We start from the raw sequence: 23155 nt of genomic DNA, 5'->3' as shown, positions 1-23155 counted from the left end.
ATGGTTCATACACAGCAAAATTTCCAGTGTTAAATTAACACTGGAGAGTGTCTATATGGGTCCACACCTCTGAGTGTTAAATACAACACTGTTGAGTGTTAAATTAACACTTTTGACAGTGTTATATGTTTAAAAGTAACCTAGTCAGTTTTGAAGATTAACAATGGCTAACACTGAGCAGTGCTGATTTTCTAACACTGGAAAATAACTCAAAATGTTAGAAATATTCCAGTGTTAGAAAATCAGCACTGCTCAGTGTTAGCCATTGTTAATCTTCAAAACTGACTAGGTTACTTTTAAACATATAACACTGTCAAAAGTGTTAATTTAACACTCAACAGTGTTGTGGACCCATATAGACACTCTCCAGTGTTAATTTAACACTGGAAATTTTGCTGTGTAGAGGAGATCGTGCATTTGCGGTTGTGGCACCGAAAATGTGGAACAATCTACCTCTCCACATTAGAAAGGCCCCAACTGTTACTCTTTTTAAATCGCATCTTAAAACATATTTTTTTACTCTGGCTTTCAAAACTGTAGGGGAGTTACCAATTCTTTTATCCTAATCTGTTTTTAATTTTTATCTGTTGTTGTTATTAATGCCACTGTTTAATTGTTATGTTGTACAGCACTTTGGTCAACGCCCTGTTGTTATTAAATGTGCTTTATAAATGAATAAATGAAATGAAATGAAATGTATATTTATAGTAAGTATAATATGGGAACATCTCCAAACTGTCTCAAGTGTAAGGTCAGAGTGGGCATTCCACTGCTTGTGGGAATGTGCTATTATCCAGTCATTTTGGAAAGAGGTCTGCGCCAATATTAGTACAGCCATTAGTCATCAGGTGACAGAAAACCCATTAATGTGTATATTGGGATATATTCCCGTCTCACTGGTACAACATGAGCATGTAATTCAGTCACTGTTAATGTTGGCCAGGAAAAGCATCATGTTGAGATGGGTGGGGGCTGAGCCTCCCTCCATTTTCTCTATGGAATTCGCTAATCCATCATTCCAATCAACATAGCGGGCAGCCTTGTGGGGATTTGAACAGCTGTTTCTTTTTTTTCTTTTTTTTTTTTGCCTGTCCCGTTTGGCTCTTTTGCGATCAGAATTATTGTCTAAAGGCAAAGAAAGATGCCCAACGGATTTACTTTACCAAATTGACCATCCCAGCCTTGCCATAATGGTCCATTTAATTCACCTTTTATTGTTTATTTTATTTTCACTTGCTGAATATGGGACAGACTTGACTGGAGGAAAGAAGGGGAGAAAGAAAGAGGGAAAGAGAAACAGCTAAGAAGAGGGACGGGGGAGAAGGGCAAAAGACAAAAACCAACAGAATGAGCAGAAAAAAAGAAAAGAAAAAAAATGCATCTATCAATCACCTGGATCACCTGCTGAGAAAGAAAAAAGAAAACAAGCAGAAGAGAACAAGAGTAATAGAATAAACAACATCACAATGATATATGGGAATATGACAGTAAATACTAAATATTAAACATTATTGTGCAGCACATAAGATCAACATAACACAGTGTGCTTTGAGGCAGGAGCCAAAAAGGGTGTAGTTTGTGGGTGTGATCACCCGTGTGTACACCTGTGAGCATGGACGCGCTTGTTTTTAAAAGGTTCCTTCATGTAATGATCTGCTAGAGGGTGTGGGGGGGCCACAGCCCCGTCCTCCAGGGCATGAAGCAGGTATGGAGGAGATCAAAACTCCAGACATCCAGAGGCCCCCAGAACACAAGAGACCAAGGAAGACCAACAGAGGGGCAGCCGCGCCACTGTCCCAGAAAGAGCTGAGGAGAGTCCCAGATGAGGGGTCACTCAGCAGCCGCGCGGAGCAGAAGCCAGGGGGAGTTGCAGTGACGCGCCCGTGAGCTCCGCCAGCAGCCAGCCGTGCCTGAGTGACCGAGCCCCAGGCCGAGAGGCCGGGGGCACCCCACCTCCGAAGTGGCCCGAGCGAGCCCCAGGCTCCAGGCCCCGATAAGCGGCCGCCAAGGAGTGAGCCGGTGTGTACCTGGACGCCCACACAAAGAACCACCAACGCATCGATGTCTGAGGGAGTCCGCCACTGGCAGGGGAAGTGGTGGTGGGGGGAGATAGGCCTCCAAACCTTGGAGGGCCTGAGATGTCCCCAGAGAGGTGGCGTCTGACACCCAACCTGACATATAGACACAGACATACAGGCACACACAGATACAAACATCCATTCCCACCCTCATGCTCTCATAAGCACTTACTCCACACTCAACCAACGTGGAGACAGACATAAAGAGACGCTGTACACACGATCACACTCCCCAAGCGTACTCTACAAACCGGGTCTAGGTACCCTTGCCCCTGGAGGGGGGAACTGCACCCAGACTCAGGTGGTGTTACCCTTTTCCCTGCGGTGGGGAGAGGCAGACCGCCCCGACTCCGCAGCAGCAGGGAGGCCCAACAGCTGTTTCTGCTTTTTTTATTCTTCGATAAGCCTGGGCCTAGCCAGCGCCGATCAGCAAGAACCCTGTTATCATGGTTCCAAAAAGATAGATGTCTTCAATGGGCTCTCCCAAACCCAGGCTTCTCGTCGAGAAGAGGGTGTCAATTGCATTCAGGGACCAGTTGATCAAATCCATAATTCATCTTCGTGAGTCGTCTTCCTCTGTGGGCCCAACATCAGGCAGCAGCGACGCATTTTTAAAAACCCAGCTCACTGCTTCACGGTTCCACCTGTCAGTTTCTGCTCTCTGTGCTGGGATTCCCAGAGGAGGTTCGGCGTGGTGTTGTTTTCCCCTGTCGAGGGTTCAGTTTTTGTGGCCTGAGTTGGACGTGAGTTATCCTCTGATACGTATTTGGAGTTTCGTCTGATGATGGAAGCTGGTATATTATTTCTATCCTGGGTTTTAGCCAGTTTATAATCCTTAGGAAAAATCCCCACAAAACACTTAAAAGTCATAAAAATTCATTCAGATTTTGCAATTTGGTGACGAATCCATCGGATACTCCAAGATGAGCTGACAGAGTTCCTCTGACAAAGCACTGGCTGGACTTGCCAAAAATGACAATTTCTTTTTTTGTTTTCATTTAATGTATAAAAATTTAAGAACATCTACTGTTAAATGGCTTCAAGGCAACGTAATAACAACTGAAATGAATCTGTCTCTGCTTTTAAAGACAAAGAAATATCCAAGTCATCTGCAAAACAGTGAAATGAAAACTTCTGTACAAAAGTACCATTTACTCCTAGTGGCAACATATACAGTGCAAACAAGACTAGACCCAAAATAGAGCTTTATGGTACAGCATCATTAAGAGGGGGTGTTTTAGAGCTGTTGGGGCCCATGTTGGCAGACAAGAAGGAACCAACCCAGGGTTTAGCTGGCTGGACGCAACAGTCAGTGTCACTCTTTGCTGCTGGTTGTGAACATGGATCGCACCAGACAGTGAAGTGCAGCCAAGCTGGTTTTCATGCCTGGCACGTTTTATGTGAGCTTGAGTGTAAAATGTGAACATTTTAAAGACTTAAGTAACCGTTTAAACCACCTTACTTTCTTTTCACCGTCTGCAAACTGATCTGGAGCATAAATGAGATTCACAGAAACAGTCTAGAGAAATCAGAAAAGTTTATTAATCCCAAGGCAAAGTATGCGATGACAGTTCATCCAATAAATAAGAACAGTAACAAACAAGATAAAGTGCCATATTCAATAATACAAAATATCACAAATTAGCTCTTATATATAAATGTCCCAACATATGTCACACAAAACTGTTGTATAAATACACTTTAAATGGAGCTGTCCCTGTTACTCACAGTTGTTTTCTCAGTAGAGGATGTCCAGATTTTAACAGTGTACAACTACTGCAGTGCGAACTTGTGCTTTTAAATGGAGGGATTGAAAAAGAAGGAATCAGAAGAGCCGCATGTCTCCTCCTCTGCTCACAGGAGGATCTAGGACATCAGGACTAGGGCTGTTCGATATAACGATATATATCGGATGAGGATGTAAAAACATCTATCCTTTCATTTTACGCTATCATTTGTTTCGTGGTGTCGCAAAATAAACTTTACGGAAATATTTTTCATCGTTTTGACGGCCACTCTAGTGGCTATATTAATTTCTTAAAGTTCTCTCTTTCTCTTTTATGTTATATAACCACACTACGGAAAGACAAGCGCCTGTTTTTATGCGTTGTCGTTAGCAACAATGACAGTAAAACCATCGCGTGTCCACTTGTTTATGTTCGACATAAACCTTTCAAAATAAAGCTCAAGATCCTGTTGAGACTTTTCAAAATAAATAAATAAATCACGTGAAAGAGCAGATTATTTACGGATGAGAAGCAAAAAAGCTGCCAGGTGCTAAAAAATAAACCTTAGACTCAAACGTTAGAACAGGCTTTTCCCCGCAGCATGCCGTGTAATAAATACAAAGAAAACGGCGGCCGTTACAACTTATGTATAAAAATGTCTAGTTTCATACATCGGTTAAAACACTCGACTCCAGCTACATGACGCGCAGCTGGAAACACTTCCTGCAAGTCGAGCTGCCCGAGATTCACAGAATTTACAAAAATGTTACATTTTTGTGATTTATATCGTTATCGGACGATAGAATTCTTATATCGGGATATGAGATTTTGATCATATCGCACAGCCCTAATCAGGACAGGGTATTACTTGAGTTAGACACATGCAATTGATGCATTTCAGCAAATAAAATTCACAACTAAAGAAATACTGACCGAGAATTAAACATCTGTATATTAAAACCTGGTTTTGTTTCAGTGGATCTTCTGCCGGTGTATTAATGCTTTGGAGATAAAACAACAATTTCCTGATGCGGACAAAAAGTGGAACAGGACTGTGGTTATCTTTCATGAATGCTGCAGAAACAAGTCGACTCCTAAAAATGGACTATGTCCACATGTTTCTGTTTCCAGTCTATCCCTGGAGAGTGACCCAGTTGTTCATTAACATGAACTCATGTTTACTGCTTCTTTGCAACAAAAATTATTATTTTTACAATGAAAATACAGAAAAAGAAAATACACAGTACGCCACAGCAGATCATCTGCCTCCATCTCACCCCGTCTCTAGCATCCTCCTCTACCGTGCCAACTCTGCTGATTTGTCTATTTTTGTTGCTGAAAAGAAATCCAGATACATCTGAGTCTTAAACTGCTAGTGGGATGAAAAATGAAAATAAATTTCAGTAGACAGAGAATTCTAAATATAAATTATGAATCCTGAAATAAAGTACATTCACACATGATCAAGTGCACATGTGAAAAGTTTGAAGTAAATTAGATATTCATTTTCTTCCAGTTGTCCAGTTTAAGTTAGGTGCTGGTCTGGGAACTATACAATCAAAAAGCCTCAAAAACTGGGGCAGAAGTAAAAGGGGAGCAGCTGAAAGTAACTGTGACAGGAGAAGGTTACTGGCCTTGGTTTGTGTCTCTCGGCGGTAAGATTTGAGAAAAAAAAAACTTCCATAGACACTGTTGGATCGATGTAGAATAAAAAAACAGTTCTGATTTCACTTTGTGTGCGTGAGGAGGAAAATAGAGGGGTACTCTTTTCGGGGCAATGAACCACAGGTGTGCTTGATGCTGATGCGGAACCGTGGAGGGGTAAAGGTGAAAGGGCCAAAAACAAAGCAAGAACAGGAGGAAAGGAAAGTGATGAAAAAGATTTTTCACCACAGTAAAGACAACTCACAGTTTCAGGGAGTCTTCAGGAGGCACATGTAGACTCGGCCCTGAAGCAGCAAACACACAGGAGAAAAACACAGTGGGCACATCTTGGTTTCACTTTCACTTTGAAAGGTCAGCAAACAAACAATGAATGAAGCTCAAATATAAATGTGCCAGCTTGGACACTGTTGTGGGACACCCAGCTGATTCCAAAGGGTCCTTAATGGTTAGTACCCACTTCTTTGGTGTGACAGGAATGACTCATTTTACCAACATGAGCTCATCACAACCGTTAACAACAGACAAGTGAAACTGTGTGAACACCTCAGGCCTGTTAGGGACATGGCCCTCTGTTATACCACAGACAAACAGAGAAGCCACCATCAGTTACAAAAGCATTGTCACTATTCCTTCTCATTTTTAGATAAAGCTACAGATGATTAAAACACTCGCACACACACACACACACACTTTTTTTTGCTATTTTTGTAAATACAGCGAGACCAACACTAGGAATAAGACAAGGAGCCATCAGCACAGCGTCAATGAATAAATCATTAAGATGATACTCCAAGATGAGCTGACAGAGTGTCAGAAGGTAAGGAGGATCCAAAATCATGTAATCTATCACTGACACACAGACAGAGGATAAAACATGAAGAAATCTTACTAGTGTCTAGAAAAAGGCCATTCCTAAAAGACAGCACAGAGGCCCTGAGCACCAGATCTATAGAAGCCAACACGACCCTGCAGGCTGTGTAAAGGTGTCACAAAGACTATCCAGCATATGAGATGCAAGCTAGGACAGCGTACAACCAAGTGGCTGGGAGATGGATCCCCAAAAATCCATCTGGGTCTGATGATGTGAAATCTTTGCTTCTTTGGTGAATCTTACATGTGGAATCAACCTGAATACACAATCACTGCTTTGTGAAACAATTACATTTCACTGTGAAAACTTCGCAATGAATAACAAACACAACCATCCTGATCTTCACTCAGTGCAGTTACATTGCTCTGACCTTTTCTCAGAAGCAGCTCGAATTCCTGTAAAATCCCCAGGAGAAGTGACATCATCTAAACTGTATATCACAAGCCTAATGTTTTACTTTCTGTTTAACCATCTACTTCCTGCCCCCTCTCTGATTCATGTGAAAGCTTAATGCTTCCTATAATCACTCCACTGTCTACAGCCTCCTGTCACAGATGAACACTCTCCAAGTCCTCCTAATTTTTCCGTCGGACACTGGCGCCACCGGGCCCTCTGACCACCACCAGTAGGCAATGGGTGAAGTCTCTTGCCAAGGACACAACGAACGAGACTGTCCAAGCCGGGGCTCGAACCGGCAACCTTCTGATTACAAGACAAACTGCCAACTATTGAGCTACGATCCCCTTGGTGGCAAGATGGGTAGAGGGGACAGAGAGAGAAAGAGAAGAAGAGGATCTAAACACCAAGATGGGCTGGTGATCTGAACCAGGTCAGAGACATATGGAGGGGAGAGATGATGAATAGCCTTAAATGTGTACACGAGTATTTTGAAATTGATACAATATTTGACCAGGAGCCAATGAAGCTGCTGCAGGACAGTATTGATGTGGTGGATAGAAGGAGTCCTGGTGATGATACGAGCAGCAGAGTTCTGGACGCCTTGGAGCTTGTGGATGGATTTTTGAGTAAGACCAAAAAATAAGTGAATGACAGTAATCGATCCGGGAAGTAACAAGGCTATGAACAAGAATGGCAGTGGCATGTGGAGTGAGAATCGGACGGAGCTGATTAATGTTGCACAATTGAAAATATGCAGACCGAGTGGCATTATTAATGCGTGAATTGAAAGACAGAGTACTGTCGAGGATGACACCCAAACTTTTCACAGAGGAAGAAACGAAGGCGTGCACCGAGGACAGCATGAGTAGTTGTGACTGACAGGTGCCTACACCATAAATCATTAGAAACTGAAATCTATACATGTGTTTTTAATGTTTGCTGCGACCTGATGGTCAGTTTTTAGTGCAAACTACAAACATTCTGATAGATGCATAGATCAAACACTGCAGTAATTAAAACCCGACAAGAGCAAAGGCCTCTGGATAGAGTCTTTGCAGTTTGCTGATGGCGTCAGTGAAGTCTTTCATGGCTGTTTCAGCATTTTCATCTGGTGCTACATAAACTACAGAAGGTCTGCACTGGATAATCAACAACACAATTATCTATCTACATCAGAGCAGTAAGTGCGCACACTGTCAGACATGTGCACCAGGATTTAATGTAGAAGCACAAACCACCTCTCTGCCACATTGTTTGGGAGCTCATTACTTAACCACACATCCATGAAAAACATGTAATGAGCAGCAGTGGATAACCTTGTGAGGGTTACAAACAGAACATCAAATCTCAAACAGTACACTTCATTTTGAAGATCTACAATCTACAGTGTGAAAAACCATCAGAATGAACATTTAAAAGGTAAGTAAACAAATTTGATGTCGAGGACACAAACCCCAAAAGGCACTGAAGAAACAGTAAGACACAAGCGAAAAAGGAAGACTGAAGCTATAAGTACACAAAGGCTAATAAGGGTAATCAAAGATGTGAAATCAAATACAAGAAACAAAAGGGTATCAAAGTAAAACAGGAAGCAATGTAAGAAGGGAACAAAAAGAGCAAGATTAGCATTAAAATACAGGAGAATATAGAGGAGACAGAATAAACTGGAACTAGGCATAGATCACACACCTCCTAGGAGAGGTCGTATCTTCTCTTGCTGATATGTGGTATAGCAAACACACGTATATCTGTTTAAGTATAAGAGCCTTTTGTTCAGATGGACCGCTAGACTCCTGGCACCAGCTTTGGGGAGTCTTCACAGGGTCACATCTGGACCTCACATACACACACACACAGTATTCTTTGTTCACGTGTATATACCTATGTAAGATGTTATATGTTAATAACCCTATGCATATTCATGTAACCACAATAAAAGGAGTGCTATGGGGAGCCTGGCTGAGAGTCTGACGGAGCTAGGTGGTGGGACGACACTTGGCCCCAGCCAGATTTCCCTCATGCATGAGTAAACCAGCCTGCTTGTGTCTTGCTTTGCAGTGTAATTATATTGTCTTCAACGTTCCAGCAGATAGGTACAAGCTACAAACCTATCACAAAGAATAAAGATAAACTACCAACAGAAACTTCATTGGAAAAGGTAACAAAAACCTGAGATTATAATCATAAAGAAACCAACTAAGAAAAGGTCTGAACAGAATCGTGGATTGTAATTTAATTTAAGTTCGTAGCACACAACACCAGGTTCAGTTTTAACTGCCTGTCTCACTGATATAAACTGAGCCAGAGTTTCTAAATGCCCATCCTGCAGTCAGTGTGTGTTTGCAGATGAAAGGTAGCAGTGGGCGGTGTTCTTGCAGGACCACCAGTCTTTTAGCCTGTGGTTAACAGATGTTCCACAGCACTGTAGTCGTTCAGTTTCCTGTTTAACAGGAACATGTGAGCAGATTGCAGAGGTGCAGGTGTTTCTCACACCGTCACATGTTTTATTACACAATGTTTGAATCTTTTGACAGGAGAATGATTACATGTAAGTGCTTTAAATCCATTAAACTTCCATTACTACCGTTCAGTCTTTGACTGGTCCATGTTTTCTTCATGTATTTATTTATTCATCAAAGCATAATATTCCAGTTTAAATCTGCAGCGTCGCACGTTGTTCAATCACAGAGATGTGATGACCACAATCTGACAGATTAAACAGGAACTCATAAGTGATGCTCAGTGATCACGCCAACAATGTCATCACAGTCTTCAGCCAGTCTCTCCCTAGCTTGGGTGGGTGGTGCTGTTACCACAGGGATAAGGTCACTTCCTGTCACATGTGTAATCAGAGATTTGTATAAAGAGTCAAAAAGAACTGAGCTTGATAAATAACTGAAGAGACTAAGAGTGTTACCTGTGGCTCTCCATCGATATAAAGATACCATGAGCAGAGTGGAGATGAAGTATGGACAGAACACCACCAGGTGGAGGGAAACCCTGGACACAAGGTGGGGGGAGGAGGGTTCATGGGCAAGGGTTGTGTTTGTAGGTTTGCCTGCAGAGAGAATCCCACCTGTTCAGTGAATATGTGGATGAAGTAAGAGGTGAAATTAGAGTGAAGCTCCTCACCTGTGACAGTGATCCAGCTGGATGGAGACTCTCCATGACCGCTGATGTCACACTTGTAGAGGCCTTCATCAGACCTGGAAACATGCTGGATGGTCATGTGACCTGTAGGCTGCTTCCTGATGAGGGAGCCATCTTTATAGAAAGCAGCTGGGAGGTTGGAGGGAGTGGTCTTTGTTTTACAGAGCAGAGTGACGTCATCTCCCTCCATCACAGGGAGGACAGGACTCTGCAGGATCACTGATCCACCTCAACACAGAGACAAACTACAGCATTTCATCCATTTACACACAGCTTCATCAACACTAACTCCACACACTCAGCTTACCAGTGACTGTCAGGTTAACCATGTTACTGATGGGACCCTCTCTGGACTCACACCAGTAAACTCCACTGTCCAGCGGGTCGATGTAGCTGATATTACATGAAGAACCAACTGGTTTTCCCCACTCCTCTCCACACTCAGCTCTGGTGTCTCTGTTTGTGTTTCTCCCCAGAGTCCATCCAGCAGAGCTGTCGTCCTCCTCACAGCTCAGAGACACAAAGTCTCCTTTAAAGAACTGAGAGCTGCTGGGACTCACAGTCAGACGAGCTGTGAGGAAGATGCATATTAAGTACAAGCCAGCACTGAGGTCCAAAGCAGACCTGCTGTGGGGAACTTTGTGAGCTCAGTCAAAGCTGATCAGTTTTTTTTTTTAATGTGAACCTCCAAGAAAGTTAGAACAGTTTCTTCAGGTGAACATACTTCCTTTATGCTTTTGGTAGCATCGATGAACTTTCAGCAGGCTCCTGGATAGCTTAGTGCAATAACTATAATATCATGCCACAATATAAAAAATGCTCAGAGCTTCTATTACGGTGTAGCTGATATCAGGTTTAAACTGTGACAGGAAAAGGTTACTGACCTTGGTTTGTTGTGCAGATCAGCAGTGAGGTTGAAACTAAAGAGAAATAACAGGTTAGTTTAAAGCTTCACATTCAGGAAAAAAGCAGCAACGCCATCAGTCTGGTCGATCTACAGACTGAAGAAGCAGAAAACAGGAAGTGGTTTTTTTTCTCTTTTTGTCTTCACAAACTGGATGTTTGTGAAGCAACACAGTGAGAGTCCTTTCTTTTTAATCCTTTTCAGAAACCAAAAACATCACAGCATACTTACAGAGCAGCCAAAGTGAAGAAACTTTCTCCATCTGCAGGTGCTACTCAACTTTGATCGGTCCACACTAGCATCAAGCGAGAGCCTCCTCCTCCTTCCTCTCTTACAGGGTGGTAGTTCTGTAGTTTCCACCTCTCATCATTATGAGAAAAGGTTTTGTTTGGCTGAAACATGTCAGTAGGAGAGATAGGAGGCTGTCTCCCAATTCAGGGTCTGCAGCCTTAAAGTACGCATTTCAAGGCCGATTACGTCACAGCGGCGCGCCGAAGGCTGTCCCAATTCAAAGGCTGCTCGAAATGCGGCCCTGAAATGCGGCCTTCATTTCCCTGAATTTTAAGGCTGTGGCAGTGTAGACTTCGTGGTCTCATATCATATATCCCACAATTCATAGCGCGGCAGTCGGTGTGGAGAATTCTGCCGCAGACGGCAGAAGCGGAGCGGCCGAAGAGTAAACTGTGAAAAGTAAGTACTGAATATTATGTCACTTATTTATGTGCAAATGTTTAATAACGAAGAACATTAAACATTACTGTTGGCCACATGTCGGCAAAGTTATGTGACATTAGTGACGTTTGTACTAACTTGGTTTTAAAGCCTTTACTTTAAAATACAGTGGGGCAAAAAAGTATTTAGTCAGCCACCGATTGTGCAAGTTCCCCCACCTAAAATGATGACAGAGGTCAGTAATTTGCACCAGAGGTACACTTCAACTGTGAGAGACAGAATGTGAAAAAAAAATCCATGAATCCACATGGTAGGATTTGTAAAGAATTTATTCGTAAATCAGGGTGGAAAATAAGTATTTATATATACAACCAGAGTAAATCCAGGCATCCACTGACAATTCAGGGACCAACCACATCAAACTGGGAATGCTGACTTGCATCTTAAACTCCCGTCTCTCATAATGTGAGAATTAGAAGACACAGAGTAAAGTCTTTAACATCAGATTTGGAAGGAAAAACAAAAAGATGGTTTCATGTCTCATCAGTGTTGCTCATGAGGGGTAAAGGTGCAGTAGGCCTCTCTTCAGTATGGTTCAGGACTGAGATGAGATGTGGAGAAACAAAAGTATGACACTGCAGAGCAACTAAATCAACGTTACAGAGGATGCAATAAGATAAACAAGGCTGCGTCGACTCACAGAAACATAAAAGTCTATAAGGTGCACTTAAAATCCTTTAATAGTGTCAAAAATCGTCAGTGCGCCTTATGTATGAATTCTGGTTGTTTTAGTATGACTGCTTGATGGATTGTCGGAGCATTACGGCTACACTAGTCAGGAGTCTCAGAGAGTAATACCCACTGTGCTTCAACATAATATTACTGTCTGTGTATAAGGACCCCAAAATGACACCTGTTAAGAGACATGCTTACAGAGCGGATTTCAAACTCATGGCTATCAGTCACGCAGTAGAACTTTGGAATAGAACAGTTGCAAGAGAATTCAACATGTGAATCAGCTGAATAAAGTTTGACTTACTGCCAAAGGAGTGCGGACAGAGGAGACTGTAATTCCAATTACAAAAAAAACCTCCAAATACTTGTCAGAGGATGACTCAAATCTGACCCATGCCCAGAAATGAAACCCTCGACAAGTAGAAATACAACCTTACTTCCTGCCAAGATTCTGGGAATCCCAGCACAGAGGGCAGAAATTTGACAGGTGGCATATTTGAATTGATTTTCGTGTAAGATGTTGTTGTCTGAAGGTGATACTGACACCTATTTGACACGAGTAGTAATATAATCTTGACAAAACTTACAATATAGTGAAAGGTCTGTTACTACAGGTTAGCTGCCTCCACACTTACAGCGCTGAGACGACCACTGGCGTGAAAATAAATAAGCAAAACAAACGAAGCAAAATAGACACACAAACTGAGTGACATGACTTCTTGTAGTGAGCCACATCCTCTTTTTTTTTTTCTTTTTTTTTGCCTGTCCCGTTTGGCTCTTTTGCCATCAGAATTGTTGTCTAAGGCAAAGAAAGATGCCCAACGGATTTACTTTACCAAATTGACCATCCCAGCCTTGCCATAATGGTCCATTTGATTCACCTTTTATTGTTTATTTTATTTTCACTTACTGAATATGAGACAGACTTGACTGGGGGAAAGAAGGGGAGAAAGAAAGAGGGAAAGAGAAACAGCTAAGAAGAGGGATGGGGGAGAAGGGCAAAAAACAAAAACCAACAGAATGAGCAGAAAAAAAAAATATATATATATATAAATGCATCTATCGATCACCTGGATCACCTGCTGAGAAAGAAAAAAGAAAACAAGCAGAAGAGAACAAGAGTAATAGAATAAACAACATCACAATGATATATGGGAATATGACAGTAAATACTAAATATTAAACATTATTGTGCAGCACATAAGATCAACAGAACACAGTGTGCTTTGAGGTAGGAGCCAAAAAGGGTGTAGTTTGTGTGTGTGAGCACCCGTGTGTACACCTGTGAGCATGGACGCGTTTGTTTTTAAAAGGTTCCTTCATGTAATGATCTGCTAGAGGGTGTGGGGGGGGGGCACAGCCCCGTCCTCCAGGGCATGAAGCAGGTATGGAGGAGATCAAAACTCCAGACATCCAGAGGCCCCCAGAACACAAGAGACCAAGGAAGACCAACAGAGGGGCAGCTGCGCCACTGTCCCAGAAAGAGCTGAGGAGAGTCCCAGATGAGGGCACACTCAGCAGCCGCGGAGCAGAAGCCAGGGGGAGTTGCAGTGACGCGCCCGTGAGCTCCGCCGGCAGCCAGCTGTGCCTGAGTGACCGAGCCCCAGGCCGAGAGGCCGGGGGCACCCCACCTCCGAAGTGGCCCGAGCGAGCCCCAGGCTCCAGGCCCCGATAAGCGGCCGCCAAGGAGTGAGCCGGTGTGTACCTGGACGCCCACCCCCAGACACAAAGAACCACCAACGCACCGACACCTGAGGGAGTCCGCCACTGGCAGGGGAAGTGGTGGTAGGGGGAGATAGGCCTCCAAACCTTGGAGGGCCTGAGATGTCCCCAGAGAGGTGGCGCCTGACACCCAACCTGACATATAGACACAGACATACAGGCACACACAGACACAAACATCCATTCCCACCCTCATGCTCTCATATGCACTTACTCCACACTCAACCAACGTGGAGACAGACATAAAGAGACGCTGTACACACGATCACACTCCCCAAGCGTACTCTACAAACCGGGTCTAGGTACCCTTGCCCCTGGGGGGGGGAACTGCACCCAGACCCAGGTGGTGTTACCCTTTTCCCTGCGGTGGGGGGAGGCAGACCGCCCCGACTCCACAGCAGCAGGGAGGCCCCACACTCCAGACCCCAGTCAGACGGCCAACTCCTCCTCCTAGCCCCCCACTCCAGCAGGCCGCAGAGAATGGGGGTGAGAGAAGACTCCAAACCTCCCTCCACCCGCTCATTGTAGTGTTGATGCATGTGTGTTCTAAGGTGCATTTAAAACCCAGGAGGGCATGGAGCTACCTGCCAGAGAGCAGCAGGTATGTCTACGTGTATTTAACATTGAGAGGTGGGCAACGACGCCAGGGGTGGGGTGTACACCCTGATGGTACTTTGGACTCCGTGTATCGTGCCCACCCCCAAGATCCTATATGTATGTGTAATGAGAGTGTGAGTAATGTGAATGTCTAAGTTGTGGGATAAAATTGAGGCAGAGGCAGCCAGAAGGGGACAGAGGGGGGGGTAGCCTCCTCTGCACCCTGGTGACATACCCCTACTCCAAGGTCCTGCATGTGTGGGTGGTTGTGGTGGAGCGGGAAGAGGGAGGCAGCTGGAGATGGGGAGGGAAGGAAGGGAGGGAGGGGTCACCTGCCCAAGGAAAATAGTGATAAATTGGTGTTAAATTTTAGGTTGTTTTCTCAGGCTTATATTATTTTTATGTGTGTATGTGATGTGTTTGTTTGCCTGTTTGTTTGTTTTTTATATTTCTGTATGGACATACTGCAAATCACTTTCCCATTAGGGACAATAAAGTTACCATTGACATTGCATTGACGTTGACATGAAACACCCATTTCCTGATGTGAACAAAGAGTGGAAAAGGATTTCGGTTATTTAACAAGCCGACTCCCTCGCCTAAATGAACTGTCTCCACATGTCTCTTTTCCCAGTCTGTCCCAGGAGAGTGCCCCAGTTGAACTCATATTATACACAACTGGTCCCATTTCACAGTAGGGCAACTTGCATGTGAGAAATGGAGGTTTCCTTGACTTTGACTTGACTTGATACCAGCTAACCAGGCCTGTGAAAGTGGACAGTTAAATAAAGCTGTGATGTATAAAGGTGAATTCGAGTTGGTTAACCTTCTGCTCTCATATTAGGGGTCATCACAGTAGCTCATCTGCCTCCTTCACTCAGTCTCTAACATCCTCCTCTATTGTGCCAACTCAGCTGATTTGCCTATTTTCTTTGGTAAACAGAAATTCAAATCCGTCTGAGTATTAAACAGCTAGTGGGATGAAACATGAAAATACATTTCTGTAGAAATACCACACAGAATTGTGGTGAAATGAGTCAAACATGAACATCCCTCAAAACTGGGGCACACTTTTGTTTAACTGCAGCTTTAAAAAGAGTAAAGGGGTGAAAATACAGTATGAGGTTCAGCAAAACCTTCAGCAGGCTCCATGGATCAATTATTGTATTGTTATTATTGTGCCACACCACAGTGAAGAATGAAAAAAGAACTGGGCCCTTAGAAAGTTGTAGTTCACTTCAACAGCCTTCACTTATTAGGCAAATGTGAACCACAACGCTCAAGAGACAGAAATCCTGTGGGCGTCGTGTCACAAAGGGCATCTAGCATGAAAATCAGCCAACGTTAAAAAAAGTTCCCACTGTGGTGAAATAGTGAGCAGCTGAAAGTAACTGTGACGGCAGAAGGTTTGTGTTGCTCAGCGGTGACATCAGAACTAAAGAGAAATGACACTCAGGTTTGAGTTGGAAAAAACTTCCACAGACACTGTTGGATCGGTCGGGCTGTAGATCGATGCAGAATAAACAAACAGTTCTGGTCTCACTTTGTGTTCGTGAGGAGGAACGTTGGGGTGATGAACCACGGGTGTGCTTGATGCTGATGCAGAACTGTGGAGAGCTAAAGGTGGAAGAGCCGAAGACAAAGAACAAAGGAGGAACACGAAGAAAGGAAAGTGATGAAAACGATTCTTCACCACAGTGAAGAAAAAAAAATCCCCAAACGTCTGTCAGACAGTTTCAGAGTCTTCATGAGGCACATGAATGAACCTCAAATACAAATGTGCCAGCTTTGACTACTGTTGTGAATGTTTCTGTGAATAACTTATCAATTTATGAGGAACCAAAAATGCTGTCAAGATTTGAGCGTTTAACCCCCTCTCCAATGCACTCTGAGGGCCTGTAACTTTGAAAAACCTGTGAACACAAATTCCAAAGAGTTCTTAATGGTTAGTACCCACATTTCTTTGGCGTGAAAGGAATGATTCATTTTACCAACATGAGCTCATCACAATCGTTAACAACAGAGAAGTGAAACTGTGTGAACGCCCCTGCTCTCTTTCCTCCCTCAGGCTTGTTAGGGACACGACCCTCTGTTATGCCACAGACAAACAGAGAAGCCACCATCAGTTGCAAAAACATCGGCACTGTTCTTAGTCATTTTAAGATAAAGCTACACACACAAAAACCACACACCACAAGATCCATCACCCTCCTCCTGAGGAATTTCTATTTTTCATATTTTGTGCCATTTTTAAAAATACAGCAACAACACTGGGAATAAGACCTGAGCCATCAGGACAGCATCCATGGATAAATCAGGAAGACGATACTCCAAGATGAGCTGACGGAGTGACTCTGAAGATGAGACCGAACAGGAACATACAAAATCATGCAGTCTACCACTGACACACAGGCAGAGGACAAAACATGAAGAAATCTTACTAGTGTGTAGAAAATGGCCATCTTAAAGCACAGCACAGAGGCCCTGAGCACCAGATCTATAGAAGCCAACATGACCCTGCAGCCTTTTCTCAAATGCAGCTCGAATTCCTGTAAAAAGCCTGAGATGAGAGACATCATCTAAACTGTATGTCAGATTCCTAATGTTTTACAGTTTATATTATATCATGTTCATATCATGAGCATTAAATAAGTGTGATCTCACATTCTCTTAAACGCTACTTTCCTTTGAACCTCCCACACGTTGTCCCCCCCTCTGATTCGTGTGAAAGCCTAATGCTTCCTATCATCACTACAGCCTCCTGTCACAGATGAACACTCTCCAAGTCCTGTTTTTGGCTCTAATTCTTGGATCTACAGGTGAGTGAAAGAGCATGTTTACATTATTATTATTTAATGGTATTTCTGTGGAAAAGGTTTCATGTTTTTTAAATGGTAATGGTACATTTGTACATTTCAGTTGGTTACCAGTGGATCCACATGTTTCTGTGCTGCAGAGAAATGATGCTGTTAACATGATAATATGAGACAGTGACTCACAGGCGATCAGAGAAATGCGGGATTTTTAATTTTAGGCACACTGACTCTTTGATGTTGCCAAGGTTTTTAATTATTTATTTATTTCTACTTTAACTTTCCTTCCCTAGAAAATGTTGTTACAATAACCTGTGATCTATATTTGAAGTTTAATTTTTACAGTGTACTTAAAGCAGCAGTTTGATAAAGTTAATATTGTTACAAGAAGGCTTTTGTTTTCAATGTTTTACAGCATAGTCACGATGGATTCCTTAAAGTGATTTCCTCTGTTACAGTGAGGCCCGTGACCTCAAACTATTTAAAGTATTTTTCTCGTCAGTGCTTTGCCAACTTCCTCGAAAAATAACAGCTGTGGGGGATTTCTTCCCTTTCTAGTCGGCCTACTGTTAATATAGATTCACTCTGTGGTCACAGCTACTGTTATCTGATTTGCATTTGGATTGCGCTCGCACTTTTGCATTTGTGGGCAGATTTTTGAGATTTCTAAGCAAAGGCACACACAAGGTGTGTGTGTGTTTTCATTTTTCAGCTTTCAGTTGAAAAACTGAACTATGACAGTGTGCTGCTTGTAAGTAGCAAATATGAGCCTGTCCAGAATGATTGTAATGCACTAACCAACAACACTAATCCAACTATAATTTGGGGTGTGCAGTATTTCTAGATTCTTTTCTTTTTCTTTTAGACGAGAAAGAAGTGGAGGTTGGAGAGGATGCAACTCTCGATTGTCAGGGTCCCCATGAAGGCAACATCTTACGGGTAGCATGGACCAAGAGTGACCTGAAAGCAGACGATTACGTCTGTTTCTTCCGGGAAGATCGTCTTTACAAAGCCTACCAGCATGAGTCTTTCAAAGGTCGAGTGGAGCTGGAAAACCCAAACATGAAAAGTGGAAAAATGTCCATCATTCTGCACAACGTCACCGTTAACGACACTGGAACATATGAGTGCCACATCTCATATGAAACAGATCACAGCCAGAGATCTGAGATGAAGCAGGAAACCAAGCTGAAAGTTACACCTGCAGGTGAGTTGAAGCCTCGAGTGTGTCCTCTGTATCTGTTTGTCCCTCGATGAGCAAGACAAGCAGGTTAAATCAAGAGTAAGAATTCACTCTTCCTGCTTTCATCCATTTTATTAGTCATGTCTTTGCTTCAGGTATGTACTCTTATGATTATACATTTATTGAACTGGTTTAAGGCAGCACGGTGGCACGGTGGTTAGCACTGTTACCGCACAGCAAGAAGTTCCTGAGTTCAATTCCACCACCAGGTCGGGGTCTTTCTGTGTGGAGTTTGCATGTTCTCCCCCTGTCTGCGTGGGTTCCCTCCGGGTACTCCGGCTTCCTCCCACCGTCCAAAGACATGCACTTAGTGGGGATAGGTACATTGATTAATCCAAATTGCCCATAGGTGTAAATGTGAGTGTGAATCTATCCACTTTCCTCCTGTTCTGTTACTACTGTGTGAAGCACAGCTAAGCAGACAGACAGCTCTTTGACCAGTGACAGGTGTGCTGGCTACTTTATTAAGACGGCCCTTCAAAATGTAAAGTAAAACTAACAGACATCAGGAAACATGTACTTCAGTCTCAGGGTCGACGCACTTATGGTATCAATTTCAATATCCTACGTCACCTGACAGGATTTTTTTTTAATTTGACCTCTGACCTTGAGGTTAATATCCCTGAGATTTATACTTGTCTGAGATTTTTTACTAGCTACAGCTATGGTATTGATTTTTAATTCCTCTTCCTTCTCAAGTTCACATTCACAAACTTGAGTGTCCACAGCAATCCCTCATGAACATTTTATATCTGAGTGATAAAAATTAAACAAGGTGCAATGAGACCTGAAGTTACATAGTAGCCTGTTTCTTAAAATTAACGTCTGTAAAAATCACAATTGTACTCAAAGTACCAGAAAGTAATAATAGAAAACATGTCAAAAGCTCAAAATACTCAGAGGCAGCGTTTTCCACAAAGTCATAAATAAGGATGGAGTTGGGTTCATTAATGACTATTAAACCATCGCAAGCGCACATGTGAGAAATATTTCCTGCTTCTGACTCTGCCTAGCTGTTACTAGCTATCGCAATGCAACCTATGAACAGACAAAGCAATAGCGCCACCTGCTGGTGATATTTAACCCAGCCCACTTCCACTCATCAAATTCGAGGTCAAGGTTGGGGTTGAGTTTATCCCAGGTGCCAGAAGGCTACAGACAGGTACACCCTGGACAGGTTGGACAGGTTGCCAGTCAGACAGAAAACCATAAATACCAGTTTAGACTCACCAGTTTACCTAACGCGTGGATGTTCTTCAACTGTGGGAGGAAGCTGTCAAGAACCCATGGCCCCAGCCGGCTGGCCACCATCCACTGTGTTACCCTGAGTGCTTTAAAACAAGTGTTACACTGACAGTAATGAAAGCGAGAGTGAAGGAGAGAAGCTGACAGTAAGCATCGTCAGAGCTTTCCAGTCACTTTGTGGCCACTCTGACAATCTGTGTGGCAACATTAAACCAGTTCAGGCCACAGTAGATAGATTTAGCTGAGGGTTGAAAAGGTTTTCAGTGAGAATCAGGAAACAGGTCATGATTCACAGTGAAGCTGGTTCCTGTTCTGTTCTTCTCTCATCACCTACCTAAACACACCTGACACCTGTTTCTGTCCTGCAGTTCAAAGACAAGGAGCCAGGGAGGAAGCAGCGAAGAAGGATGGATCTGTTGGACTTTTAGTTGGTCTATCAGTTTCCAGCCTGCTTCTCATTGTTGCTGCTGTTGGATATTTGGTGTAAAGAAAACAGCAAAAGAGTCGGAACTTGGGCTGTGATCGGGCTGAACGACAGGTGAACTGATGGACAGAAATTCAATGAGTGTGAAACATGTCCAGAACTTTCCCTGAAAGTCTTTGCACTGGGACAGGGCAAAAAAAGAAAATCCACTGACTAAATGATAATGGTGATAGTATCTGGTGTGTTTTGAGGATCAGACTAACAAGACAAAAACTCTTGCACATGGAATATATTACCACTTCATAAAATAGTCACAACTTGTAATTTGAGCCATGTCCTTGAAGGCACTGGAATATTTGCACTTCTAAAGGGTGAAAAAAATGCTGCTGTATTCATGTGAGAGATCGACAAGAACTTGGCAGTATCACACATGGTGGCGCGACATGCATGACAACATTCAATCAGCCGGCAGCAGGTGGAAACATTCACGAGGGGATGACCCGGCTCTTGAAGAAAATTAAATAAGCTTATTTTGAGCTCCAGACACATGACCTGGAGCGATCGTGGCTCAAGATTTGGGAGTTCGCTTTGTAACTGGAAGGTTGCTGTTCGAGCCTCAGCTTGGACAGTCTTGGTCGTTGTGTCCTTGGGCAAGACACTTCACCCGTTGCCTACTGGTGGTGGGTCAGCGTGGCGCCAGTGTCCGGCAGCCCGCCTCTGTCAGTGCGCCCCAGGGTGGCTGTGGCTACAATGTAGCTGCATCACCAATGTGTGTGTGAATGGATGGATGACTGGTTGTGTAAAGCGCTTTGGGGTTCCTTAGGGACTAGTAAAAGCGCTATATAAATACAGGCCATTTACCATAACATGAGGGATTACTTAGTGTTCTGAGGCATCCCAGAGGAGGCAGAAGACATCTAGAAGCTTTTCTACTTCAGCTCTGTCTGTTTATTGTCTTTTCTTTTTTCTTTCTCTTTTTTCCTGACTGTCAGCTTTGATGTTGTCATCTTACACATGCACTGTAATAATGTAAATAATGGATTTGAACAGATTAAATGTCCTGCATGTGAATACAGCAGGTTTTCCTCAAACTAGATGTCATTGTGTGTGCGTGTGTGTGTGTTCCTGTCTAGCTATCTTTTGTGAGGACCGAAATCTGCATTCTACTATACTTGTGAGAACCACAGTCACTTGTGAGGACTCATCGGTCCTCACAAGTTTTGAAGGCCTTTTTGAGGCTCAAAATGTGTTTTTAGTGTCAGGGTTACAATTAGGTTATGGTTAGGGTTAGGCATTCATTTAATGGTTAGGGTTAGGGTAAGGGGATAGGGAACCATTATGTCAATGAAGGTCCTCACTAAGATAGCTGAACGGGGTTGTGTGTGTGTGTGTGTGTGTGTGTGTGTGTGTGCTGCTGTCAAGTCAGTTATTAAAAGCTAACGAGAGTTTGATTAAATGTGCTGGGTTTCAAGATTTACATTAATGTTTGGCACATATTTGCTTTTGTTTCTCCCCTCTCCTCCAGACTGCATTGACCTCAAACAAACAATTGGTTACACTCAACTGTCTCCAGTTGACCTGGCCTTCTTTTCCACTGTCATCTTCTTCTGAGTTGTAAGGTGCTGAATCATCCACACACACTCTTTTATCTTCATTTCTGCTTGCAACGTTTTAGATAGTAGGATCTAAATGTAGGATGAAAGCATGAATCCTCCTGCTTGCACCAGTTCAGCCTGTGGTGTGACGTGTGGAGGATTTTCTTGACACACAAACTGAGTGTTATACATCACAGCCGACCTGAGTGTGATATGGTTTACTTTAACATGATAATGAGTTCACTGCACTCAAATAGCCCACACTCCAGAGTCACCAATCGTAATCTAATACAGCAGCTTTGGGCCATGTGTGGAAGTGAGTGATGGACCAAAAATTGCAGAGAAATGTTTCCAGGGCCTTGTTGAATCTATACCACGAAGAATTAAAACAGTATGAAGGCAAAAAAGGGTCCAAACCCCATATTAGGAAGGTGTACCTAATAAAGTGGCCAGTGAGTGTATATTACTTTAATTAAATCAAAAAATGTGAACACATAGTTGACGTTAGATTTTTTGTGGTGTTGTGGTGTCAGTTAAAACAGGTGTGACAGGGCGTTTTTTAAAGAGCTGAGCTCTCCTGATCCTGTGTGATGTCATTGAGAATAGAATAGAATAGAATAGATTCAACTTTATTGTCATTGCACATGCACAGGTACAGGGCAACGAAACGACCACCAGAGATCACCAGGTGTGAACACGCCTGCAAAAAACTATTAGAAAAGACAGTTTATGACGTTTGAGTGTGAATTTCCTTCCATATCAGATACAAAAACGGTGCTCCGCATTCATAAAACGCGAGTGATATTAAAGTTTCGTGGTGGAAGATTAGAGTTGGACAGCCTGTTGTTGCATTTAAGTGTCAGTAGATGGCAGCACGAGACCATGGTTTAATCTGGGCACAGCAGACAGAAGGTTGCAAGCTGGTGACTTTACCTACATACATGAGCCGGAGTTCTGTCAGACTAACAGACTTTTTTCAAATGACCACATGATTATAAAGAGATGTATCACTGATGCATTTACTCCTAGAGATCATTTCCATTTATTCCTATAAGAAAATCCAACACATTGTGTATAAAGGAGGATTATTGGTGGAGTAATGGTTTTCCTCACTTTACAGGATCTGAACATCTATTGAAAAGATCATAACTTAAAGTATAATGGAGATAATACTAATCCATGTAACACCAGTAAATATTATTCCTCGTTACAGTGTTTACATACTTACTTCTATTGCTGCTTCTCATGAAATGTGTTCATATTTGGATATTGAGTCATGCTCATTTTTATGTCCACTGTAATCATTAAATGAACC

The 23155-nt window shown here is 42.9% G+C and overlaps 1 protein-coding gene across 1 annotated transcript; it reads left to right on the top strand.

Moving 5' to 3' along the window:
- Window positions 1-17277: 17277 nt before the first annotated feature.
- LOC120746649 (butyrophilin subfamily 2 member A1-like) lies at window positions 17278-20473 on the top strand. The gene is made up of 3 exons (XM_040052088.1): window positions 17278-17339; window positions 18199-18540; window positions 20190-20473. Exons 1-3 carry the CDS (start codon window positions 17291-17293, stop codon window positions 20306-20308), a joined length of 510 nt encoding a protein of 169 aa, XP_039908022.1. The 5' UTR covers window positions 17278-17290; the 3' UTR covers window positions 20309-20473.
- The last annotated feature ends 2682 nt before the right edge of the window (window positions 20474-23155 follow it).

Source organism: Simochromis diagramma, unplaced genomic scaffold (genome assembly GCF_900408965.1).
Source record: "Simochromis diagramma unplaced genomic scaffold, fSimDia1.1 OVJJ01000201.1, whole genome shotgun sequence".
Taxonomy (NCBI): domain Eukaryota; kingdom Metazoa; phylum Chordata; class Actinopteri; order Cichliformes; family Cichlidae; genus Simochromis; species Simochromis diagramma.
Note: the sequence above shows the minus strand (reverse complement) of the source record. Positions and strands in the feature narration are given on the sequence as shown.

Coding starts and splice junctions, on each gene's coding strand:
- LOC120746649 (XM_040052088.1), top strand. CDS start 17,291: ATGAACACTCTCCAAGTCCTGTTTTTGGCTCTAATTCTTGGATCTACA. Junction 17,340..18,198: donor TCTAATTCTTGGATCTACAG/GTGAGTGAAAGA, acceptor TTTTTCTTTTAG/ACGAGAAAGAAGTGGAGGTT. Junction 18,541..20,189: donor GCTGAAAGTTACACCTGCAG/GTGAGTTGAAGC, acceptor TCTGTCCTGCAG/TTCAAAGACAAGGAGCCAGG.